The sequence below is a fragment of the Martes martes genome (genome assembly GCF_963455335.1).
Source record: "Martes martes genome assembly, chromosome: 4".
In the NCBI taxonomy this organism is placed as follows: domain Eukaryota; kingdom Metazoa; phylum Chordata; class Mammalia; order Carnivora; family Mustelidae; genus Martes; species Martes martes.
The window spans coordinates 185999234-186026393 of NC_137891.1; the positions used below are offsets into that span (position 1 = coordinate 185999234).

Sequence of the window (27160 nt, forward strand, 5' to 3'; positions counted from 1 at the left end):
TGCTCTGTTCACAACTGGACCCAGGTATTATTTAGTTTCAAATTTTGTAATTAAATATACCATGGATTATTAAGTTTCAGGGTAATTTGGATCATATTACAGTGCAGAATTGTGCATCATTATTGGTCCCTAATTTTGGACATGCAGACTTGATAAATAAATGGCTTTTTAAAAATTGAAACATGCTATATTGTGTGTTCAATTTTTAAACATGCAAACTCTATACTAACAGCCCTCTGGCTGGAAAAATGCAAGGCATGCACCGATGCCACCTCTACTTCTGGGCATGCAAATATCTGTACTTGTGCAGAGCTTGTTGCGAATCCCGCAAAATGTGCATGCCACTTTGAAGACAACATTTTATTTCTGCACCAGTACAGAACTCATTCACAGATATGCAACAGTGACTCCATCACTGATGAGACTTCTAGAACCTGAAGAACCCTGAACTCAAAACCTGACAGCATAAACACAGATGTCCATCCACAGTTTTTCGAGAGTGAAGAGGAATGCTTTAAAAATATTAAGTTCATCATCGAGATGAAAGAATAAAGAGTGAACTGTAAACCAGAAATGTTTCATACAGTCTCCTACCAAAGAAGCTATCATCTGCTGATCACAGTGGGTTAAACCTTGAACATTTTTCTTTTAGTTAAAATGGTCACATTTGTTTTTGCAGGTTTTTGGTTTTGTTTTTGCAATTTCTTTTGAAACTAATTAAAAAGTTAACTAAGTTTTCATGAGGTTTCGAAGTCACCACGTAAATATTCTGCTATGAACTAGCAATAGAGAGCCTCACATGGCTCTAGGTCAAGGCGAGATGCATGCCCATACACAGAGGTGGTGACGATCGTCTACACTGGAAAAAGGAGTCGCCCTGATTTCTAGGATTTCATCACCCCCGAGCTATGGTGGAGAACTTGGTTCTCAGTTTCATGATGAAGTTTTTACAGTACGTCAGCATGATAAATGATACCCAAATGGCTTCAGTGGCATAGGCTTTTTTTTTTTTTTAAATCAGATGTTCAAGGAGGAGTTCGGGAAGAGGAAGAGAAGGCTTCTGTTCCAATGGCTGTACGGGCTAAGTATTCATTACCTCGTTTAGTCCTCCCGACACATTCCCATTCTCTCCAACTCATAAGTGCAGAACCTGAGATTTAAAGCAATGAAGCAACGTGCCCCAGGTAATACAGTTAGCAAATGGCAGAGTGGGGATTTGAGCCCAGGCCTGTCTGACTTCGCCTCTCTACCCCGCTGCCTCCAATATACAGTCAGGAGAACAAAACGATGGGAAAAAAAAAAAAAAAACACAACCCAGTTACAGTACTGGTTTTTCCAAAGGCATTTGGACAATCTCTGTGGCATGAGAGGAGTACATTATTGAAAATTGATAACAATTAATATCTCTATTCCTAACAACTATGTTTCCTCAACTCTGAAATGCTGTCTTTTATGAGACCTTATGCTGATTTTACTACGGTGTTTAGGAGAACAAAACTTCCTACACTTAAAATGCACTTAACAATTTTATAAAGATGGACCAGAGATCTGAAAATAGTGGGAATAAGAATCAAGGGAAGGGAAGCATTTTATCCTCCTCCAATTTCTAATCGGCAGACTACACAGATGTCAATTTCTCCCTTGAGGTTTAGATGAAACTGAGACCTTCATAATCTGTCCTACTGAAGTCACAAATGGAGTTCTAAGTTACTGGAGGGCAGATTATTAGGACAGACTACAGGTGCCTAATTTTTTATTTTATTTTGTTTAATGTCAAATGTCAATTGGACAGAAAGTAATGTTTGACTGGTATATTACTGCTGAAGAAACAGAACAATTAACTCTATCACCGAGGTAACTTAGAACATTTGATACTTGAATTTTCCTTCACAAATCTTAAAAAACAGATGTTTCAAATAGTTACAGAAATTTGTGGTTGCCTTATCTCTGCCAGGACGTGAATTGCCACTAAAAGGCCCATATTGACGACACGTACATCTACCACGAAGGGTTGTAAAAGTTTAGGTGTTATTCTCCTGTGGGTTTTTCTCCTTGCTTATTTTTTTTTAAAGATTTTATTTATTTATTTGACAGACAGATCACAAGCAGGCAGAGAGGCAGGCAGAGAGAGAGAGGAGGAAACAGGCTCCCCGCTGAGCAGAGAGCCCAATGCTTGGCTGGATCCCAGGACCCTGGGATCATGACCTGAGCCGAAGGCAGAGGCTTTAACCCACTGAGCCACTCAGGCGCCCCTCTCCTTGCTTATTTCTGTTTCCAAAATGTGCTACAAGGAGTATACTCCTGTAATAATTATTCCTGCTTGTCATTCTCCAAAAAAAAAAAAAAAAAGTTTATGTTTTTCTATCCATCTTTTACTACGATGACATCTCACAAATGTGCAATCACATGACACAAAACACCCAACTGAAAAATTCAGTGGAGAAAAAAAAAATTATTTTATGGTCCCAAACCAAGATCAACGGACTGAACCGCTGTCGGTACTACCTGTATTAAGAGCCTACTGTTTTCAGTACACTTACTGGCAAATAGAGACCAGAATTTTTGAAGCTGGAATTATGCTTGAAAATCCAGTCACCGCATTCATAGAACTTAGAATACAGACGTTTGATAGACTTCCGTCGCATGGTACGCGCTATCTACAGGCAGCTAAAGCTCACTGAGGTTTTGGCTCTCCAAAGTAGTTATACCTGCGAGATTCATTTAGGGCCAAGAAAGAACCTAACCTAAGGATGTCCTGATCATCTAAAAACAAACCCCACTATAATTACACTTGCTTCTGAATTTCACCACACAGAAGACAGGCAAAGCAGCCTTCCATGGGATGGGACAGATAGTTAACTGGGACAGAGACTACAACTTCTGTAGCTCGGTGGCTCTTGCTACCATACGGAGAGCTGCAAGGAGGACACTTCACCGCCTCTGGTCAGCACCGTGGAAAACGGTACTCCTAGGGCCGGCTTGGAGTTGAGGTAATTAGGGCAGCAAGACTTTGACCTGTGACCATTCAACAGGGATGGGAGACAACCCCAGGATTTGCCCGAGCGTTCTAGGCTAAAAAGAATCGCCACCTTGGGATACTGCTACAGTCTTAACAACAAGAAAAATAAAACAAAACAAAATGCCAACCCCGCAAAAAACCACCACCCCCCCCCCAAAAAACAAAGAAAAAACAACAACAACAAAAAAAAACAAATGTTGCATTCTAATGTACCGAAGTGATGTAGTAAGCAACAGCACTGAAAGCCAGCAAAGCCCACAGGGTTTATTCCCGTCAGACGTCCAATGAGAATTCATGAACACATGAAGTGGGTCTGCTTCCGAAACTTGTAGCAAACAATGGCTCCGTGGGTAAAGCATAAGGCAAAGCGGCTTCATTCCATCTACTCAGGAACGCTCAGCCAGAGAAATGTTTCATGAGTCAGTGGATTTCAGCAGGTATATTCTTGCAATGCTGGACGTCAAAAATATACAGGGCAGCCAGATGCGGCTTTCTGATGAGTTACCTGTTGCTCTGAGAGCTGCAATAGCTCGTGGGGAATTTAGGAAAAGAGAGATCTTGCCATTTTCCAGAAATCTCATTTGGATTGCAAAACAAAAAAGACAGAGAGGCCCAATAAGAATGACACAGAGCATGTTGTCTGCAATTTAACACACACCACTGTGTTCCAAAAATATTCATTTCCTAAAAGAGGCAAGTAAGACAAAATTACTTTGGATATTTGAATTACATCCATGATGACACATCCCACACATTCATTTCCTACTCCTCACCGGATATATCGGGCCGCTTGGGAACTACGCCTCATGTCTTATTTAACTAAGGAAGCGTGATGTCACCGTGCTTGACCTAGAGCACTGTCTACTTCTCTCCAATAACCAGGAGCCTTCCAGGCATCGTCAGAGAATCATCCCTTGGATTAAAGTATATACCACAAAGCAGAAGGTGTTTAGTGTAACCTGCAGATCTTGACAACGACCCACTGAAGAGATTTCACAGGACGGCTCTCAAGAGTCAGCACCGAAATCACTACTTACCCAGATAACTGGCACCATCTGGCAAAGTCAAGAGTTTGGAAACCCAGTTGTCAAATACAGAGAAAATCCCTTGCTTAAAATTTTGTGGCCAGAAAGTGTTACCTCTTCTTCCTCCAATTAAGGTTCTTTTATGTAAGTTGTGTAGCTCTGCCCACCTTTACTGAACGCAGGTACTAGGCCAGCAACTCACTAAGACAGGTTATTGGAAAACCAGAGTTCCCACTGTGTATGACAGTGTTTGCAGTGACTATTCTAGGTGGTAAAGCCCTCACAGAAGTATCATCCCAGGGAAAAAAAGGAGTTTATCTAGGAATAGCTTCTCGGAGAGTCGTCTCTCTGGTCTGTGAGAACACTTCCTGATACCCACAAAAAACAACTATCTTAGAGAGAAGTGGAAAGCCATTTTCTAGCTAGAAAAAGAGGGACTGCCCTGTTTAGTCTCAGTACCTGGAGGATGCATCTGTCAGGAAATTCCGGTATTTGTTATTTCTTGACATACAAGGTGCTTTGGGTTTTCTGCTAGGACACTAAATAACACCCTGTTGGATATATTCAAAACCATGCTGGAAAGGAGTGTTTTCAGCCATGTGGGCCCCAAAGACTTCCTCAATCTCAGAAATCCTCCACTTTTTTTTTTTTGGAAGTAGAATTCCTAAATTAACTGAAATAATAATTAAGACCGTTCATTTAAATAGCTCTCTGTGCCTAACAAAAGTTTTCTCTTAAGCGGACAGCTATTGTGTCCAAGACAAAACAAGTCCCTACAAGAGCTACTGGGAATTTGGAAATGGTTTTAAGTCGGTAAACTAGGGGCTAAGCCGGGATGGAAGGCTGGGCGAAAATGAGCTGATGCGGTGAACGGGAGGCTTTTTCTTAGCCTCCCCCTTTAGTATTAGTGAATACTAAAAACTGGAAGACACGGTGGTATTTTCTCATCGCTGTGCTCCTGGAATTAGCCTATTGTGCCTTCATTCAGATGGCCGACATCACCTGCCTTTCCAGACAGCCTTCCGCTTCATCCCTCCAGGAGGCAGAATTCCACAGTGTCTGGCAAACACTGCGCCACAAAACTTAATTCCTTCAGTTTTCAGGTATTATCTTTTGATGTATCAACCTTAAACGTCTTAAGTGTGGTACACAGCGTACACGAATAAGTGCATTAACTTCTTTGACATAAATTCCAGGAATAAGAACTCTCCTCCGAGAATGCTCTGCCTCCCAAGAGTCATTTCAACCTGGGGACTGTTGGAGGGAACCCCCTTTGACTTCTCTGATGGAACAGAGAGGGAGCGAGATCTTGCTGGTAATTAGAGCCACAGGGAGAGAAACAGGACCACTCCAGGATGAACCCGAGCTTCTCCGCTCCTAGCTTGGCTCCGAGCTCGGCTCCTAGCTTTCCGCGCCCGGGGAGGAGTTTTAGGAGCTTGCGACGGAATGCAGCAGGTGCCGAGGAAGCTAAGGTAGGGGCTCTGGTGTTGAAGAGCACCTTTGGAAAATGCACTCTTCAAAAGGACCATTGACATACCAGAAGCTAACAGAAGTGCGTAAGCAACAATCTTACTAGATTCTTACTGGGCTCCTTGCAGCGACTGTAATAATTGCACATGCAAGACACTACAACTGTTAGTTAAACTGAGTCCTCGGGCATGCATCTGCTCTTTGGGAGTTTTGTTTGTTTGTTTTTTCAGTGGAAAGAAATATTATCTATGTACGCAGCCAGTGAGAGGGAACAGAAAGAGAAAGAAATGGAGATTTGCGTCCCCCTTCTCTCTTAGGTTTCAAACACAGACGTCTCTGAACCAGCTCTACCACATGGGACAACTGTGAACAGCAGCCTGGTGCTCAAGAGGACTGACTAAGTTACACTTATAGACCAGCGTAGCTGCTTTATTTATGTATTTTTAAATACATTTTCTTTCAGTGACTATCTATGATTTTAACCAGGTGAGACTTGGAATCTTTATAGAGATAGAGTCTTGTTTTCGGAAGAACTTATAAAAACTCAATTCTATTATCATCAGTCAGCAAGCTACAGTCCATGGGCCAAATCCAGCCCAACGAGTATCTGTGTAAATAAAGTTTTACTGGCACACCTGCCAGAACCATTCACGTGCGCATTATCTACGGTGCTCGCACGCTCCGATGGCAGAGCGGAACAGCTGTGACAGCAACCATGGGGCCCAAGATACTCACTATCTTACTAAAGCCTCTTACAGGAAAGGTAGTTGGCCTCTGACTTAAGATATAATGAATAAAATGTCAGCATTCACAGAAGTGTACTTGGATGAAAAATATTAGCTCCAGAAATATTAGAAGTTTTAGACTTCTTGAATTATAACATCTTCTCAGGAATCGTACACATGACTCAAGTGTGACTGTAGGGCTGGGAAGGGAGGGCGCTGAACCCGGGTGACTGGGCAGAGGTAACGCCTGTGTTCATTTTTTAAGTGGATCTTGTCTTAAGTCTGTCAGACAGAAGTTGTCAAATTTATCTACATTCAGATTTGATTTTGGTGAATGGTATTCCTGGCTTTTAAATCAATTTCTACTACATCCTTTACTGGAACTTCAGGCACGGTCTGACTTCTGGTCTGGTCTGACAGAGACTTCTGCTTCTTGGGCCTACCTACAAATCAGCGTCCTATTCTAAAATCTCAAGGACACCGACAGGGTCTACTAAATACCCCTGTTATCATTTCTTTAAAATACAAATTCTGTTGGAACATCCAATCTTCACTGCAACACAGATATACAGACTTAAGACACTTCACACCGCGTTGTCTTTATTCAGCGTTGCCGTTAAATTCTGGAAGTCAGGTTTGCTCGCTGTGTTCTAACGAATGTCCTGCATTGCTTCTGAAAAAACAGCTTCGTGCGCTGACTTACCTCAGGGCACCAGGGAAAGGGAGATTTAGAAATGAAACTATAGGAACAGGGTAACCGGGAAATAGTAACTCTAAATAAGAAATGGATTCATTAAAAAAACCACAAAAACAAAAAAGGGGAAAAAAAAGCAGCATCACCTGGTGAGCTTTTTTGCTTTAGGAATTTGGATGTGGCAGTAGTTGAGTGAATTTCATTGTGGCCAATTATGTGAATCACAAAGAACCACCTGCTGGATGTTTTCTTTTGGTGCAGCCTTGTTTCAACACCGACTTCTAAGCATGCCCTGCGGGGTTTCAGGAGGCCCTCCCTTTCTCTCACTCATGCATTTGTTCGTCTGCTGTATGTGACTATTGCCATGTTGTATAATGTAGCAGTGTTAGTAATTAGGGTTAGTTTTCATTTTATCTTATTTCATTCAAAATGGATGTGAAACTTTCTGGCATACCTAGGCTGCAGCCCCATGCAAGCAAGCAAAAAGCAAAATATTGAAAATGGAAGATAAAGGTAAACACTGGCTAGCAGGCAGCTAAACTCACCCTTTTGTACAGCCTATGGTCCACCAGGGGGCTTTAGACAGTAAAACAATACCAGAGAGCTATTAGCATGTGAGGGTCACAACAGAAACCTTATACATAGCTTTATTTCAACAACAACAGAAAAAGAGTATAAAGTGCTTCCTTTTTTGGAAAGAAAGGAGAGTGGTGATGGGGTATGTGAAATGAGCAGGTAGGACATTCGATTTACCGTGAAGTCTCAAACTGTGGGGGTCGTATGACTTAGCAAATTCCTTAAGAAATGGGACACCTCTCATTGATTCCTGAAGCCATTATCTACCTACCTTTCCTGAGAGGGTGTCATATGAGGTTTTCTATTTTCATGCTTCTCAGGGCCAGGACACATGACAGTTTCTTTTAAAATAATATTCACTACCCCAGAATGGAGCCAGGGCTACGTTCCTCGTAGGGAAAAGAGGAGCTCAGACTTTCGGTTCTATTGATCTGGAGGATCCAGGGATGGGAAGAGACTTATGGATCTGGCCCAGTGGGCATACAGAGGTCAATAAAATTTGCCTGCACATCCCTCCTAACCTCTGAACTATTCCAGGGCAAGCAAGGAAAAGAGCCAGGAATTCAGAGTCCATAATCTGATGTTCTCCTCAGAACAAACCTTCTCGCTACCCTCAAGAGCTTGCTACTAGTTAAAATAGGAACCTGAGAAAGGTAATCATGAGCTTCTTCTCCACTAGTTCACAGAAAGAGAGCTTTGAAAACAAGAGCGGCCCAGTCTACTGTGGATGGGGGGCGGAGGGGGCAGCCTTTAATGCACATATGTTCTGTTTAAGTAGCTAACCCGCTCACCTCGCCCGGTGTAGACACAAGGCACGGCTTTGGATGAGAAAGAGAAGGAAAGGAGTGTGGGACTTCACGTCCATTTGCTCGTAACGCCCGAGGCTGCACTACCTACACGTGTCTGCAGAGCCTGGGCAGAAGACCGGCAGAAACAGCAAGGAAAGTGCGGCCTGTGGACATTCAGGTATGTTCACAGTGGCCTAAAGAAGAGCAACCTAAAGCTAATTTTCTTGAAGATAAAATCAGCCGGGAAAGCGTTACACGCAGTCTCAGCAGGACTGGGTAGAGCCTTCCTGTGTTTTTCATTCTGCAGGTCGGAGAGGAATAAGGAAGGAGGGAGTGCGAGCACATGTGAGAGCCTCCAGAGAAGGTCTAGGGGAGTCCCAGAGTTTTCACCGAACGGAGAGAATCAACTTCCCTATTTGGTTGCAAGTACTGTCCTGCTGGCAGACGTGGGACAGAGTGGGAGCGAAGCGAGATGGGCCCTTGGGAAGGCTAGAACTGATGTGATTATGTCACAGGTGCCTCCTATTTTCATCTGGATTTCCTAACAAGACTTCCTAGCTGGGTGTCGGTCCTGAAATCTCGCTGGCCGGCTAATTACGAGGGACCGACCAGTCGCTACGTGGTAGAGAGCAGGTGGGCTACTGAGGCCTAGGGGGTGACATTAGCTTCTTCCAAACAGCATTCCAGTTAGAGAATATCAGATATATCCTAAAGAATATTCTTTTGGAAGTTTGTATCATTGTTCGTGTGTGGCTCTGTGCCCCTTTCCTTAACATCATAGAAAAGAATTCTTTTGCTAACAGAAGTCAAAGTACAAATGGCCAGCCAACCCCTATTAAGTCTCAAAGCCAAAAGAGTTTCCAAGTTAGCAAGCAGACGGGTTTAGGAGCGAGAAAAACTGAAGTAAAAGGGAACGTCTGTGGACCTGAATTGAATCTGGACACTTGGGCTCAGGCTCTAGGTACCGTGAAACAGGACGAGGAAAGGAGACGTCAAAGAGCTCGCTCCAGAGCTGGGCTCTGGAACCGCACAGGGAAGCAACGACACCACACAGGGTCATGAAACATCTCGGAAGGCCGCGGGGCCGGATGTCAGACCGGAGTGCTCACCTACTCAGGAAAACCAAACGATCTCACCAGCTCCCCCCAAATCTAAGGGAAGAGCCTAGTGTTCACAAAGGAGGCTCGAATTTGAGGAAACAAAGAGAAACCCTTTCAGCTGGCTCCGTGGGACGCTGCCCCGTCTCCCGGGAAGGCCCCGGCCGGTCTCCCAACTGCAAATGCACGCGCGTCCGCGCAGACGGCGGCCCCTTCCCGCCGCGTCCAGCAGAGGGCACCCGCGCGCAGCAGGAGCCTGGCTGGGGGGCGGCTGGTCTAAGCTTCCAGACGGGAGCTGGGCTGGTGCTCCCCTGCTCCGGGGAGGACTAGGGGCTCGGAGGGAGGAGCTGCTGCGTGTGGCATGCGAATAAGAGGCTGAAGAGAAACGGGAATTAGAAGCTGGTCCCCTCAGCTGTCCTCACCCCCGGACTAAGACAGAAAGTCACTGGTGAGAGCCTCCGCTATTTGCCACGCGGTCTGAGCCAGGCCCCCCGGTTCCTGAAGCAGCAACTCGGGCCCTAGTGAGGTCTGCTCTCCTACTGCGACCGGGACCTTCCCCCCGAGGAATGTCGGGGCCGCGCTGCGGCCGGTCATGCGTGGTCGGGAGGGTTAGGGCTGGGCTCTGGCTCTCGGTGAGCAAACTGTCTAGAGGAGAGTAGGGTTACCTGTGGCGGCAGCGGCGGAGGAACCTCATTATTTTTCGAGCAGCTTGGTCCTGCTTTTTGGTTAGCAAACTGCTCCTGAAAAAGCCGGAACATGACTGTCACGAGGAGGTCCCGTGAAGCTTGACGCGCACACGCCGAACACAGGTGAGCAGCGACAGAGGCCCCTAATCAAACAGTTCAGGGAGCGAACCCGACAGCACTGGCAGAGAAGGAAGGAGGGGGTGGCGGCCCCGCCCGTGGCCGTGATGGGCACAGGGCCCACGTGCGACCCACGGGGACCCCCAGCTGTCCTTTCACAACCCTTCCTGAGCTTGTTTGGTGGAAGAAGGCTTTCCGGCCTTAGACAGGCCTTCTCGGGGTCGAAGCTGACTCGCCCGCGTCTGATACTCTGCTGAACGTCTATGAGCGCGTCTCACTGCCTTCCGAGTCCCTGTCACGCTCTCTCAGATGGCCCAGCCGGCCTCTCACTATCCTCCCGAGGGCTCCCGTGCAATGACGCTACAATTCGGACTCCCCAGCGGAGCGCCGGCTCTGAGCAGGAACGTGGGTCCCGCCAGATTCCCACCCCAGCTGAAGTCGGTGGGAACACCAAAATGACCCAGGGTGGGTGGGGGGTGCGGATTAGAGAGAAGGAATGAGAAGGAGCTGAGCACGGAGGGACCGACAGCACGGGCATCACCACACGCAGGCACAGCACCTAGTCCCACCACAGGCGAGTCGCCCCCGACGTCGGGGCAGGGCCATTCTCCCCACGATGCCAAGGCTCTCTTGCCTAGACAGCTTCCCCCCCGGTGAGAGGTCAACCCACCTGAGTTTCTGTTGTACAATGACGGCTGTTCGGCGAGCCTGCCGTCTCTTGCCACATTTCTTATAACTCCGGTAATACTTTTGGATCAGCACAGCAGCACGCCGGCTCTGCTGGAATTTTTTTTGTTCGTAGTAACTTCGGAATTTACTCTGGATTAGGATGGCAGCCTGTGTCATCTTTTTATAAAGTGCATACTGCAGGGAAACAAGAACGAGCACAACAGTAACAACAGGAGCCACACAAGTCCGTGTCCACTGAGCGTGCCGGGGAACGGGGGAGAGAAACATCTTTTTCTTTTTGCTTTTTTTTTCCCCCTTGATCATCATAGTCTCTGTTTTGGGCTCGGTCATCAAAGAGGAAAACTAGGAACACTTTCACCTACCTTCCCCAAACGCAAAATGTTAGTTTAAGGGTTGCCTTCAGACCATGTACTGCTTTGAATGTGCTTTTCCCCCAAAATATCAAACATTTTGCCCTTCTTGAAAAAAAATTTTTTTTAACAGCAATACGCGTAGACATTTAGGAATAGTAAAAACGTATTTAGAAAGTACAACTTAAATGTTCAAGATTAATATTTACTCTCCAATTTTGAAGCATTTTAAAATAACCTTCCTTATGCGCCCCAGTCGCCACCACACACACGCCCACTCAGCGCAGTCGGCAGCTGCTTCCTAACTACGGTTCCGTAGGACACATTTCTGAGTCGCAAGGTCCCAAATACAAGGCTTATCATGAAACGCTGACACCTTTGAGACATCTAACCTGCAGAAAGACGAGCGCTCACCAGACTGACACAGGGGTAAAGCCATGAAAGCGGGCCAAGTGTCGCAGGCCCGGGGCCAGCTCGGGACCTGGCGCCAGCAGCTCTCTGGCCGGCCCGGCAGCACCGCTCGGGGGAGGGATGACGGCGCGGGAGAAGGGAGTTCTATTGCACTTCCGTCTCTAGGCACCAACGAACACAGAGCTCTCCACATTTAAAAAAAATGCCATGTCCAAACGACTACTGAAATGGAATAGGACTCCGGGGACAAGAAGTCACAAGGAAGCGCTTGGCTTGCAAGAAGGCGACTTACCATCCCGGGGAAAACTACTCCTGAGAAAACGCCTGTGCCTACGTGCATCTCTGCCTGGGGAAGCTGGAGTGAGGAGAGGGAGCTGACTCCCTGGAATGCTCAAGACACAAGACCCTCGCACAAAAATCCTCTTCAGTCTCGTCTGACCTGCTTTCCATTTTCACTTGCCCCCAAATCTTTGAAGACAGCGCGCTCTCCTACAGGGTCCTGTGGCTCTCCTCCCCTCGGCCGGTGCCTACCGCATGCTCAGAAATTACCGGGCCACAGGGAGGCCCAGCAGGAGGGAGGGAGATGCACTAAGTAGCTGGCTGGGCTCAAGGGAATTGGCTTGGACGGATTCTTTAGACTGACACGGCCAAGAAAATGTCTGATGACTGTTAATGCCAAAACCCACTCCAACTGAATAACCGCGTGGGCCCCAGAGATGCGCTGTGGTTAGGCGCCTGGCGAGGGGAGGACGCCTGCTTCCTGACCCTGCCGTCTTAATGGCCCCTTCTTATAGCTGGTGATGGGTGTGAAGTTTGTGACTCTGGTGGAATGGTTTGTGAGGGGACTTGGGTGTCATTACCTTCAAGGCTATCCATGTCAGCTTGGGGAGAAACAGAAAATACAAGATTAATGTTAGATTGCTGAATAGAAGGAAATTAAAAACCAGAACCAATAAAACTCCCAACTGGAAAAAAAAAAAAGGCATTCTGGCTACATTAATGCCTTCCATCTTCCAAAATACTTGTCTTATACTTGTCAGTATTTCAAAAAATCATGCCTTCTGTTTTCCTGGTTGGAGACGACACTTCTTGGGACGGGACTTTAAAAACCAAAACCAAAACCAAGACTCGTGTTTTGGAATAAACACCTGTTGTGACCACAGACTGGGAACCTCGTGTGTCTCACTTGTGCTAACGGGAAGACGGAGCTAGGTACCGTGGTGCCAGCGTTTACACAATAAACCTTCATTTTCTGGGATCATGAACTCAATGGGTTAGAAGTCGAAGACTCCTCCCAGCCCACCCCCTTCCACTAGCAGGGCTTCAGCCGAGAGAAGCTCAAGAACATGGCAACCCGTATGAGAAATCAAAGCGAGCCCTGCCTCGTAGCAGGAGAACACAATACACTTCCACAGGACCGCTACCCGTCTCAGCATGTGTTATTCCTTTAAGTAAAAAAGTTTAAAACCTACCTAGAGCACTGTCTGCTGAAAGGTTCTGGAACCTACTAAAAGGCCTGAACTTTCTCATATGGGCCAGTCAAAACTCAAGTAGGCAAGTTTTTACATTTTCTAACCACCCAGGTGGTTCAGAAAATCTAATACTGACTTCATTTCCGAGCCTCAGCTTCTTCATGGTAAGGGGGACATAAAATTGTTTATTGCCAGTAACTGTAAGGAGCAGATGCGGTGAGATGATGTGGATGCAAGGTACAGTACATCCTCGGGGCCCCGTGCACATTAGTTCCCTTTCCCACGTGGTGGCAGGTAGGTAGCCTTACGGGGTGTTCTGGAAACAGTCACGTGGCGTGAAAGAACACTTAGGGGTCCTTCCCGCATCTCTTAACTAAGGAACGCACAAGCCGTATAAGCTGTTCTGGGCCTCTTAAGATTTTTGGAGATTTTTCCAAGTCTTCATTTGAAAATGGATGAGAAGAAGCTGAAAGGAGAGTGGCTCGAGAGTGGATCATTTCTAAAGCTCAATGTCAAAGATAACCGCCATAATTTCTCTTCTCTGATCACCACATCAGACTCCCTAGAGTCCTTCAATTACTCCAGGTACAATTACTGTACCTGGACAATTATTGTACTGTACCTGGACAATTACTGTACAATTACAATTAGCCTCATTTCAGACACAAATAACTTTCTCTGTGTCAGACCAGCATCTCAGGTGGTCATGATACTGAAAGGCCAACAATCTGAACAGAAATTATTTTGCGACATCACTTTAATGGCAGATGGTTTTTGGTTCGTTTTTTACCCCCCACTCTGGAACATTCCTCTCTGGTGTTTGGTTTACACAGTTCAAAGCCTGTCCTTGAATCAGGTGCTGGACATAGCGCTCTCTGGCCACACTACACGCTAGAGTCCTGTAGGCACAGTAGGCGTACTTCCTACTGTGCCCCAAAGCTGTGGTTTACCTGTTTGTATTTTCTGTAACAACGCTGAATGACAGCGGCGGCCACTTCTTGCTGCTCCCGCAAGGGTCGGCCCTGAAGGGTAAAGTGAAAGAAAAATCCAATTCAGTGTAAGAATTAACGATTTGTAAGAAATGCCAACTTTCTTCAGACTTGAGTAGAATTACTACTCATCTATAACCTTCTCTGAGGCCCCATTGTTTATAAAAATACAGTAGTAATTAATTACAAGTAGAAATTAGGAAAAACGAACTTACAGAATAAATCTGATTCTTCCTTCTAAATAGAACTATGATATTTGGGTGTTAGGAGGTCTAGAAATATTCATTTTGCAAGTATTTAACAAATCACATTTTGTGTTATTTGCCCTTATACGCTGCCAGATTTCCATCGTCTCTCCTAACATAACCCCAACCACTCTGACTTTGGGACTGATGAGTACTGGCTTTTAACACCTTCTCGGGGTGGTCAAAGACTCCTCTGAGAATCTGCGGAAGGCCACAGACCCTCTCCCACCACAGATGCACACACAAGCTTTAGCACAAGATTTTAGGAGTTCATGGGCTGCCTACAGTCAATCCCAGTCCCTTAAGAATCCCTGCTTTAGGTTATTAATTCCTTGTGGCAGAGGTATCAACTCCCTCTATACTAACTAAATACTAAATATCTGTCATCATTACCAAGAACAAGTTGACATGGTGTTAACCACACTCTACTGGTTAATTTCCCTACAGCTTCTGAAAATTATTACTAAAATTTCATGTGGCAGGATAATTCCAAATAACGGTTCTACAGACTCAGGAAAAAAAAAAAAGCGAGGGGCATGAGTTCTAGTTAGGATGATCCTGACTTCCATCTGTGTCCCCGATCTTACCAATGCCACGTCAGGACTCTGTTCTATTTTACCTTGTATTTCCGGAAAGCGGTCTGGACAAGCCTGGCGGCTTCATAGAGCTCTCTCTGCTCGTGATCAGAAAGAGTCAGCTGAGCAAATTCATTCTCCACCTTCTCACTGGTAGACGCACTCAGGAATTCTGACCAATCTGCTGCCGAGGGAAGGCTGGGTTTCTCAAAAGCTATTTCACTGACTGGGGAGCCGACAGGGCTCAAGCTGGTATTAGAAGAAGGGGTGAGAGGCTCGTTATATGCACTTCTGAAACAAGAGGAGACACAAGGGAGAGAGACTGGTGATTGATCAGCACAACCCCCATCACATACTGCTTAGTAAGGAGACAAGGGCCACTACTACGAATATGCCTTCGTTCAGTCCTGTCAGCTGTTAAACATATTCCACACTTTAACTGTCCTTCAGGTCGCGAGATCCTCCTAAGTCCCTATCACGAGTTTAGCGCTATGCTAAATACGAAAGCCACTGAAGATGCCGTCCGGCCCTCAGGAATCTTCAGATGAAATGGGTCGGGGGACATCATGGGACACGACCTCCCAAGTGCTACAAGGAGAGAAAAGTCATGGAAGAGGCGAGGACGTGAGCAGGGATCTAAAAGTGGTGAAGGAACCTGTCCCAGCGTTTCCGTCCTTCCTTCATGAGGTCTCCTATTACATAGCATTCATCAGCTCTAATTAGCCTCCCACACCTCGCGCTGAGCCGGGGAATTCACGCCACCCAGTGGCCCACAGACTTCCGCTGACCTGATCTGCGTAGCGCTTGGCAGGCGGTCGACATCGGCTAGGTAACTGGCCAGCCAGCTCATGGTACTGCTGATGGTGGCAGTGTCTGGTCTTTCCAATGCCGAGGGCTCCGTGGGCACAAAACTCTCCTGTTTAATTCGATCAGGTGTGGCTTCAATGATGTGCTCTGCCAAGGTCATCATGTTCACCTGGAATCCAGAGTTCACAAAACACTCAGGTTAAGAGGAAACCTTAGGAGTTATCCAGCCCCTCCCCCCACCCCACCCACCCTTGGGAAGAAAAACGAAGGGAGGGAGTCCTTCCACCTCAATCCAGTGCACCCCAGTATCACTGTAAGGTTTTATACAATTCAGCCAAATATGCTGAGACCTGATCCTCTCCTAATCGTGGTCTGGCCAAATACCTTTACACTCAAGTCTTAGAGAACTTCTGCCTTGTGTCTACTCTCTGCTCTCAGCTCGGATCAGCCATTTAATGATACTGTGACTGGGCAGCTCTTCAGCAAGTTGTCACGTTACCATGGTGACGCTACAGGGTACCTAAAGGAAGGCCACTGTCCCTGCCACCTGGGCCTTGCCTAGAGACCCCCGGTCCTGTAGAGGGCAGCAATGAGCCAATCGGAGAGGCCGGCTCCGGGCTGACACGAACCAGTCAGATAACCCTCTCCTTGACCTCCCACCCTCCTGCACACTGAGGGGAGGATACGTGACCCACTTCTGGACAAAGAGACTCTACAGACATCTGCTGTGGGGTTTGGGGAGAAGCTTTTTTTAAAAATTTGTTTTAAAAGATTTTATTTATTTGCTTATTTGTCAGAGAGAGCGAGAACAAACAAGCAAGGGGAGTGGCGGGCAGAGGGAGAAGCCGGCTCCCCGCAGAGCAGGGAGCCTGACGCGGGGCTGGATCCCGGGACCCCGAGATCATGACCTGAGCCGAAGGCGGGCACCCAACCGACTGAGCCACCAGGCATCCCTGGAAAGCTTTGGCTTTCCTGCCGAACAGCACCGATGCCCTTGGCTCTTCCCCTCTTCTTCCTGCCTTGGCTCCCAACAAGCGCCAGCACCCACCCTGTGAGCGCACAGCAGCAAGAATCAGGAGGAGCTGTCGCCAGAGAGAACAAAAAGCTCAGGGAAAAGTCTGGGCCCTACTGGCACCCCTGAGCCAATGAACCTCTGCACCTGTTGTCATGTGAGAAAAATGAATCATTTGTTACTAATGCACGGCAGTGAGGCTGATGACACCGGCAGCCCCAAACACACGCCCAACAGAGAAGTGGACTCCTCAGAGCTGCTCGGCACCACTGCGGGTTTCAGTAGACTTAGAGATACGGCTTCGGTTTTCTAAAGATTTCCTTGCATGTCTCTCTTGACAATAGAAATGGAAACAATAGCCGTGTAAGTTTCTAAGTGAAAGTATCCTGAAAGGATCCGTACAAAGGTGATAAAATGCTTATCTTACAACGTGAATGAACCTCCAAAACACTATGCTAAGTGCAAGGAGCCAGACATAGAAGCCTGCAAATTTTAGGATGCCATTTGTATGAAATTTCCAGAAAAAGCAGAACTCTGGGGATAGAAATCAGATTGGCAGCTGCCTAGGGCTGGGGCGGGAGCAGAGACGACTGCAAAGGGGTGTGGGAAACTTTGGGGGGCTGATGGCAGAGCTCTAAGGGGCACACTAACATTACATGGAGCACTTGGAGGGGGTAAGCCTTATGGGACGTGAGGTATACCACAGGAAGCTGCTAAACACTTATCCTGGGTAATTTTCTATATTTTCAACAAACAAGAATGGTTCTTGTAATAGGAATAAAAATGAAACAAATATTGCAGCCTTTCTTTTCCCTCCATATAAGCTTGTTGCTTTGTGACTCAAGCAGCAGGAAGTCCTAGCCTGATACCTTTTCCATGAAAGTATCCAAATGTTTAATTAAAAGCAAAGCAGTATTTCTGGAGACTGAAGACTATGACTCTACAGTCGCCCCCCCCAAGTCCTCCATTTTTATAACACGTGTCAGTGTGAGAACACTTCAGGATCACGACACGTGCCACACGCTGGGCTGCGACACACGCACTTTTTACTGTGCCGGCTGCAAAAGGCAAGGAAATTTAAATGACTTTAAACAAAATAATAACATTCTAAGCAGTAGGACCTGAAAAGTCACATCATCTGCTTCTAAATTTCTTGTGCTGTGGTGAGAGAAGACAGTCTATAAATGTGCAGCTTTAGGTTTTTTGTTTAAATTCTTGTTGTATTCTAACATAGGAGCAATTTTCACGGATCTGTCTAGGATACAGAAAAAGAAGAATCATCTCTATACTTACTATGTGTATGAATCACATCCGCCTGCATAATTACATACAAGCATATCCTGCATTAAATCCATCACATATATTAAATATGTCTATGAAAGCCAGCTTTCTAATAGCCTTGTTCCGGGTTCTCATATCCTTTCCATACCTCCTCGCTCGGACAGATTCTGAGGTAAATGTGAGTCTCACACTATGATTGAGTGTGGTTCCACACTGCTTTGTATTCACTGGTTTTTGCTTTAGTATTCAGAGGCTGTGTTAGTTACACAACTGTGGATGGGTTGTATCTTCTCAACAAATGATACGTCCATACTATTTGCCTTGAATTGTACTTTGAATCTTTTTTTCTTTTTGTACTTACTCGTCTGTCCTATCTCTGCCCACGGCTTCCTTTTCACTCTTTCTGTGTCATCTCTTTCAGTTCTGTCTTTTATAAGCAGCATATAGTATGTTTTGCCTTCTTCTTCTTTTTTTTTTTTTTTTTTTACCCAATCTGAGAATCTTTTAATAGAATTGCCAGATAGCAAAGTGGGAATGGATCATGTTTGAAAATATTCCTATAATATTACGTTTTCTGCTTATTATTTCTGTTGCTTCATTTTTACTTTTTTCCATTCCTGAACTTTCCCCAAATGGGCCCCAGTTCCCTTTTCCACCCTTCAATGACTTAGAAATTCGGTAGCCTGTTTTTATGCGATGTATTAACCCGACATACAAAGCAAGCCTATTTCAGCCTACATTTATCTATCGATAACACAAATGGAACAAAATTTACGATCTTCCCCAAGTAAGAGAGCTGCTTTCATACCCTTCACCTTCTTCATTTCCCCACCTCCCTAGTTTTATTGAAATAATGAGAATATTAGTTCTAAAATAGGATTCCTCCTCTGTTTCAAGCATCCCTTAACAAGTGCTGTGTGTACAGTCACACTGTCACTAAGTCCTCAGACGTATCGGTTTTGCTGGTTTTACTGTGCACTCCTCCATGAACTCTGGCTTGAAGTACTTCATTATTTCTTTAATTCCTTAATTATTTTTCATTGTCTTTTTTTTAATTTGGTGAAATCTTCTTGAGACTATTGCTTTTTCATAGCTAGATGCTCTTCAGGTAGCAAAATGTTACTCTCTCGAGACTCAGTGAAAATGTAAAGTAGAACTTTTCAGGTTATTTCCTGCATCAATCCCATTTTAGCAAAGGCCAGCTGCTACCAAGCTCTGCTATCCGATGGTTATTTAAACTTAAATTAATCGAACTTACATAAAATCAGAAATCCAGTTCCTGAGTCACACTGGCTACCTTTGTGGCTCTAGAGACCACATGTGGCCAGTGGCTACCGTAATGGGCAGTACAGACACAGAACACTTCCTTTGCTGCAGAGAGCCCCAGTGAACGGCAAGGATTTTCAGAGTCTGGTAACTTATTATTTTGTTTACGTTTATAAATATTGTCCTAGATTGCTTAGTATTGACATGCGGTATGGCCAAATCCAGCAGGCTACCTGTTTGCGTAAAGAAAGATTTACTGACACATCGCCACACTCGTTCATTCGATATTATCTAAGGCTGCCTTTGTGCTAGAAAGGCAGATTCAGTCGTCATGACAGTCTATATGGCCCATGAAGCCTAAAATATTTACCATTTGGCCCTTTCCAGAAACACGTTGCTAACCTCCTGTCTAACAAGTTCTTCAATTTCCCTGGCAGGCCTCCCCCAACCTGCAGTGATGGGCAGGTAAGTAATGGGCCCGCACCCCACCTTCTTCTCCCTGTGCCAACAGAGGCGGCAGGAAGGGGATCCTGGGACGAAGAGGAGCAGCTCCGCAATAGGCCCTCTCCCTGTGAACGCCCGCCAGGACAGGGGCTCTCCAGGCCCCTCCTTCCGATGGCATTTCTCTAGACCTGTACCCTACTCAATTTCTCATGGGACTTTTTCCCCTGCCACCTTTGTTTGGGGCTGTAGAGGGACGAGGACAGACAGCAAGTCGAACTCATCCTCTTTGGCTGCTCCTCTGGTCCTCCCCTGCGTAGTATATTTTATTTAATGGAATTTGCCTACTTAATAGCTTAACCTCTAGTTTACTGCAGTCTATCTTCTCATAGTCTATTGCGAATTTAATGTACCAACAGGATTCTGGAGCTCCTAGGTGTGTGAGAAGGACAATTATCCGCTTCAGGGATATTTCCCTGCACCTCAAGAGCCCCACGCCGCATACGCCTTAATGGTGGCCAGATGACAGCTGTGCTCATTGGATCACTTAGGTCAAATTCTAGCCACAGGCCTCCTGTTCTAGCAGTGACTGGGCCATGATTCTGTTAAACTCTCCGTCTCCCTGGACATGGGAGGGAAGCAGGAGACCACCAGAGGGCCCCGAGTGAGCTCCGAGGAGCTGGTGTGAAGAGGGAAGGATTTGTTGAGCCCCAGGTCGCTGGTGTTCAGGCCCCATTCAAACAACATTTGAGTCGCTGAATGAAAATGTGGCCCACAAAGAAGATACTCCAACATTCTTCCATGTAAGACCGCACCTCTAACCCTCTGCTGGCGAGCAAATCGCACGGCCCCGGGAAACGGGCCCGTAAGGACGGAGGGAGGGACGGCGGGAGGGAGCGACGATGGACGGCCCAGCCTCTCCGGGCTTACCTTGTCCGCGCTTACCTGTATCTCGTCCATGGGCTGTGAGCATTCCGCGCGCTCTGCGCTATCGCGGTAGGGCCCCATCTCTGAATCCACCACCTCTCTGTTAGCCATCATCAGGACACTCGTTGGTCCCCGAGGACGCACCTGTGAAGGTGCTGCATCCTCTCCTACACTGGTCCCCTTCGGAGTTCCAGTCACCTGTACTGTAGACACACCAATGTAAAGACCTTTGGAATTCCACTTTACTACAGGCTGAGATCCAGAGGCTTGGAATCCTGCAGTCTCTGGAGTGGGAGGGGAGGTTTCCCGGATGCAGTCCCTCACTCCTTCACTGGGGCTGATTGTCTCGGGGACACACTGCTTAGAACTAGGGCTCTGCTTCCTGATATTTGGCTGTTCCAGACTCAGTGCAGTGGACAGCAGCTTCTCCTGCCTTGCCTGGAAGTACTCAGGGTTCAATTTATGCTTTTTGGGAGCTGGATAATCTTTGTGGCTCTCACTGCTGTAGTAATTAGAGGGTTCAGAACGAGGTCTTCTCAGCTCTGAAAAGTACAGTAGAAAGGATAGTCAGGACAGGCGATAAAATTAGGAATCTTAAAGAATTAATACTTTCTCTATGCCTGAGAGACACAAAGTGCAAAGCCGGAACTCAAGACATGTCCCTAACACTTAAATATTCCCCAGCAGAATATACTAGATTCAAATAGTCCTCCTCTAAAATGTGTATTTCTTTCTTGAACGGACACAGATTTTTTTTTTTTTTTTGCTACTTTCTGCATTTATTTTTGGGAAGGGAAGGGGGAGCAGTAGGCATTCTTAGAGCTAAAGGAAAAATTGAAAACATACAAAACAAAAACAGAAAACCAAAAACCAAACCCTTAAATGTACGTGAATATCCTATAGATTTTCTGAGGGTAGCTGCATGAAAGCGAATGGGAAATCTGTCAAGGTCTGAGACGTAATAATTTTGAGTATTTACCTGGATTGGTACTTGCAATAACAGTGACTCCTTTGGGTATTTCTGGAGAGCTGATGGCTTCACTGTGCCACTGGGTCATCCAGCTCTCCGTGCTGGGCTCCTCGCTTGGAGGACAGTGCATTCTGGGGTTCTGCCCCAGCTGAGCCTGTTCATCTCTCTGCAAGTGCTCCAGACACTCTGCTAATTTCACATGACCCCTTGACCTGGCAATCCCCAAAGGCAGCCTTCCTAGAGAGTCAGGGATAGAGATGGCCCGACGGTCCCACTTGTACAGAACAACGGCAGCTTCCAAGTGCCCTAGAGCACATGCCCACATCTAAAAGACAGCAAAACAGAAAGCAAGTTTTCTCAGTACAAGTTAAAAAACATATTCTGTTTTCACTATTGCTACCAAGTGACAAACCGGTCCTTGCTGGCAATCTCAGCGGGGCCGTAAAAATGTCACCATATCCCTATGCCAGTTAAAAAGAGTTCAGGAACAAATGAACCTATTCCTTACCAGAGGGGTACAGGAGAAGTGGTCCACATTCAAGGGGTCAACTTCCAGTTCCAAATCAATGCTATCTGCATGCTTTGTGCTGTAAGGGATAGCACCAGAAATTACTGCACAATTAATCAGTGTTCAAGAAAGACACCAGAACCTTATAAAACCCACAAAGATGAAACCATAGTGGGTGTTTAACATCCCTGATGAGAGGAAACAGAGCCCCTAATTTCCTAACATGGTTTGGACCAGCAGTCCAGAGGAAACAGAAGTGCAACCTTGAGTTAGTACCGCAGGCCCACATTTCTTGGGCGGAAGTTCCTAAAATTCCCTGGGGAACTGTCCTCAGAGAAAGCCCTCTGATCCTGGGGCCATGGTCATGCTCGCTGACTGGCTGGATCTCTCTCTCCCAGCGGAAACGCTAAGGAGGACGCTGCAAGCGGATGGGCAGGGACGGGCAGGGAAGAGCCCCAGCTGCACACGGCCCAGCCTTACCGCCATTTGATGAGGGTCTGGATGAGCGTGGCATAGCCCTGCGCGGCAGCCAGGTGTAAGAGGGTCATCCCACGGAAGGTCTTTGAATGGATCAAGTGCTTGGACTTGGCCCAGCAGGCTCGGCTCATCATCTTCTCACACACGACCACCACACGGTTCTCGAAGCAGCTCCCCAGTGTCCCAGGGCCAGAAGTGCACTAGGAGGAGGAAGTGCGCATTAACGACTAAGGACCAAGGGCCTCTCCTGGCCAAGTCAGCCTCTTCATGTAGGAGAAACAAATGCTTTACGGCCAGCCGCCCACGCTGGGAAGCAGCAAAGGGCACATAAAGAGGCACCGTGGAACGGAGACTAGCATGTGCTCGGTTCAGCTCAGCAGCACATGGCCACACTCGTGGCATAGGGTAATTTTCCATCACTCTGAGAACACCAGAGTCTGTCTATCACAGCTGACACTCTGATCATGAACATCATGCTGCTCCATCTCGGGGAAAGCGTATCTGACAGAAAAAAAAAGGTGCCACCAGCCTCCAGTTGAAGTTCATGCTGTAGACCGTGGACTGGTAGGAGAGCGAGGCAGGGTAGCCGTCCCAGTTCTTGCCCCTGGGAATATACCATGACCTCTGCCTCCCTGGTTCCTCCTTAAGGAGAATTAAGTCACTCAGAAGGGGATTGTTTCCCCCCAAAGAAACACTTATAAAAATCCATTAATGATCCCATCCTTTGGGGAAAGCATTAGAGATCCTGAAATTTAAGTGTTATTAATAACAATAGAGGTACACGGGAAAGAGAAATTCATGAATTTCAGCTGCGGCTTTCTTCTCTTGATTCCGTTGTAAAGCAAGAGAAATAAAATCAAACTCAGTCCCCTCAACAGTTTGTCTGAGTCTCTGTGATGGCAGCTACCTGCTGAACCTTCCCCCCCACCATATAAATGATACTTCTAGCCTGATTCTCACCTCTGGAATTATTTAAAAAGTGTCCCCCCTCCACCCCCAGTAAGAAAGCCTACAAAATTCAATTACTACAGAAATATTGTTGCTTCTCATTGTTTTGTTTTGTTGTGTTTTTTTTTTTTTTGTTTTTTGTTTTTACTTTTAGGTCGGGGGGGAAATGTCTACAAAAATGAAAAGGCAGATGATAGATATACTGTCATCCTTGCTTGGACTGTCAAAATATCTTAAAAGAGCTCAGGTGGGTGAGCCCGACCTGCAGTACAATGACCTTGCCTCAAAAGGCCCAGGCAGAGCCACCCCACACGTACCAGACACATTCGTAAGCACAGGGGAGTTATGGGTCAGTGAGCGAGGAGGAAATTTTTTTTTTTTTTGCATTAACAAAAATAGCTGCATCTTTATCATGAAAGGTGGACACAGGTATGTTATTGAAGCCAAACTAGATTGACGGAAGGGTCTTTCAGAGCAGTTAATATGGGAGCAGGTCAACTAGGCCAGTTACTGAAGGGTAAGTTGCTAAGAAGACATTACCACGCAACCGTTGTTGGTGAGAGGAAAAGGTTTTCATGGGAAGCTCTTATCTGAGTCATGAGATATGTCAAAGAATGAACACTTCTTTCTTAAAATTTAGGAGTACAGGTGAAAAAGAAGCCTACAGTAGCCCTGATGACACTTTACGGTGTGCCAGGTCCTTCCTTTGCATTTCTGAAGAGGGGTGAGAAAGAAGAAAACTTAAGGAAAAAGAGATTAGTTTCTTGGGTGTGGCCTATTAGATTAAAATTAGAATTAAATTTAAAATCCAAATTTAAAATTTACAGGAAAACATCATTCATATTGAAGAAAAAAAGGATGGTGACCTGAAGTTTGCAGGGAATAACTCAGTAGTAGAGATAGGAACACTCTCTATTTCCTTAAATTTGTCTCCAGGGTCTCCTGAAAAATAATTTCTGCCCAGAAATTTCTCAAATGAATGAGATCCTAAAATGAAGATCCTAAATGCACTTTATTTTCTCAAAATGAAGATCCTCAATGAAATTTCTATAAGGCTTCTAATGGGACTCTTAAAAAATATCTAGTGATTTCCCTATATTTGGCAAATTCTTCTTGGAAGTTATGAAAAAGCATACGTGAAACAGGATAGAACAGATAATGCCATTCCACCAAATAATTACAGAGACAGTTTCTCTGGGTCCTCATGTTGGTCTCTTGAGTTTATAAAAGGTTTCTGAATTACTGAATTCAATTATGTTTCATATTTATACCTAACATAAATATGGAATATGGAATAGAGAATAGAGTCCAACTGAACTCTGAGTCACCATCAGGCCTACTTCTTCCCTGGGTCCCTCAACTCCCACTGCCCGGCGGCAGCAGTGAATTCTGAGATCCACAGCAGTGATTTAAGGCTCCAGGAGGTCAACACCCGGGAAGGTCCACAGTTCGAGGCTTCTTTGCTATTACACAGATCTTAATGCTTCGGGGCACAGGATCATGAAGCACTCTCTGGGATTAGCTCAGGAATGACACCAGTACCGGACAGAGGACTTGCGACCCACTGTTTCTCTGATCAGTAAGACACACACGAGACGAGAGGTGACGGTCAACGCAGGCTGGTACCTGAGCTTGGCTTCCTCCGTTCCCAGTCCCGTTGCCCCCTCCACTGCTGCCTCCTCCGCTCCCCTGCTTGTGCTGCTGGGACCCCGTCATCTCAGCCATCCTCCTTTCCATCTGCTCCAGGCGCTCTAGGATGGACATCCTGAACTGGTTATCTAGGGCAGAACAGAGACGAGTGAGGCTGTGCTCCCGAAGAAGAGCAGTCGACGTGGGGCCTAGTCGAGCCTGCAGGACTGCCATCAGCCTACCGCGGCCACAGAGGTCTGCCCCGGCCAGACTTCCACCCGGGACTCAGCCCGACACCTCCCACAAGACTTGCGGCATCTACAGCAGCTCAGAGTTCTCCGCTAAAGGAATAGAAAATCCCTTTCTGTTAAAGTCCTGGTTTCACGTCCCTGGTACCCCATTTCCTTGCCAAATTCCCAGTGGGAGCCTTGGAGAGATCTGATAGGTAAGCCCCCAGAACAAATAAATGAAAAAAGCACAGTTTAATTTAAATCAGTGGAAGAAAGGAAGATGTGTGTGTGTCGGTATGTATAAACAGTGTGTCTACATAAATTATATATACACGTATTTTTTAAGAGTATTATCTGTTCAACCCAAACACGGGAAAAAACACAGGTCATTCACTGGCTGAGACCCTCACACATTTCCTTTAACACATGACGGTCTTTTAAGACCGATACAACCAAGTGTTCTACCTTTACACAGGAAAAACACCAGGCCATTCCCGCTGCGCCTAGGACTGTAACTCGAAGAAGTCTGTGCTTCTGCACCGCACTGCTAAGATTAGACTCTCTCTCTCCACATTCATACATTTACTCCCACATACATGTGCACACACACATGCATATCAGGATTTGGGCTGCACGCATACATAAGAAAAGGAGCTAAGACCATTATTAAAGTCGTTAGCACCTATATTTATTCAAAAAATTCTAAATAATGCTGTGTCAGGTATTTAGTAGTAAACCCATCAGAAAAGGCCTCTTCCTGCTTGAGTAGGGGACGCAAGCAGGATAACTTGACGAGGAAAGACAGGGTGGGGCTAGAACTCAGATAAGTCAGGAAAGGCGACACTTGAGTTTGACCAGAACCAAAAGGAGCCAGGTCTGCAAGAGCTGTGTGAGTTACCAGCAGATGCAAAGGCCCTGAGGCAGGGTATTCAAGAAGCAGAAGGCAGGGGGTCAGACCACAGCAGAGGAGAGCAGAGGGTGGACCTGGAGAGGGGCCCCTGACCAGACAGTACACAGTTAAGAACCCTGGCTGTGCCACAGAAGAGTCGCGTAGCTTTGAACAAAACCTTTAGCGCCTCAGTTTCCTCAACTCTTCATTGGGGATAGTAACTATACTTACATCAGGGCTGTCGTGAGGACTGAGTATGTGCAAATGCGCAGAACACGTCAGTTCCACGTCGTCATCATCTTCTGACAAGGGAGTTAACTGTCTTGAGGAACTGACTAAGCAGCGGGGACAACCTATTTGGCCCCAAATGGTTAATGGCAGAACTATTTTCAAAATACCACCACCTGAATCCTGGAAAGGAAGGACTCAGGACGGGAGTATTTTATCAGCACACCTGGCCAGCCTGACTGTAAATCCCAACACCGGTGAGTAATTGTCTAAATAAATAAACCAATGGGCACGGCCAGCACTTACGGAAAGTTTCCCGTGTGCCCGTCACCGTTTTGATCGTTTTACAAATATTAACCCATGTACTCTCCATAAGAATCGTGAGGTAGGTACTGTTCTCACCCTCTTTTCACAGAGGAGGAAACTGAGGCATAAGACAACTAATCTCTCTGGGGCTGAAGCATGGAGCTTCACTCCTACATGACACCAACAGGAGGGAGAGGTTGTGGGAAAAGACGCACAGAATTAGTGTTACCCTAGGAAAGAGAACTTTTTCTTACAATAACAAGACAGTAAATACCTGTTTCACAGGAAGATTTTTGAGACTGCTGTCCCACG

The 27160-nt window shown here is 46.2% G+C and overlaps 1 protein-coding gene across 2 annotated transcripts in view; it reads right to left on the reverse strand.

Annotated features, from left to right (window-relative positions):
* CAMTA1 (calmodulin binding transcription activator 1) overlaps positions 1-27160 on the reverse strand; it is an 814502-nt gene that overhangs the window by 3053 nt on the left and 784289 nt on the right. The window contains exons 12-21 of one of the 2 annotated variants that reach the window (XM_080800235.1): positions 25193-25344; positions 22622-22818; positions 22142-22220; positions 21643-21958; positions 20682-21205; positions 15718-15905; positions 14974-15220; positions 14071-14142; positions 10868-11061; positions 10060-10134 (exon numbers count right to left, since the gene is read on the reverse strand). In XM_080800235.1, the coding sequence (XP_080656361.1) occupies positions 10060-10134; positions 10868-11061; positions 14071-14142; positions 14974-15220; positions 15718-15905; positions 20682-21205; positions 21643-21958; positions 22142-22220; positions 22622-22818; positions 25193-25344 (2044 nt within the window). The remainder of the gene's footprint in view (positions 1-10059; positions 10135-10867; positions 11062-14070; positions 14143-14973; positions 15221-15717; positions 15906-20681; positions 21206-21642; positions 21959-22141; positions 22221-22621; positions 22819-25192; positions 25345-27160) is intronic. The other variant, XM_080800232.1, reaches the window with a different exon arrangement.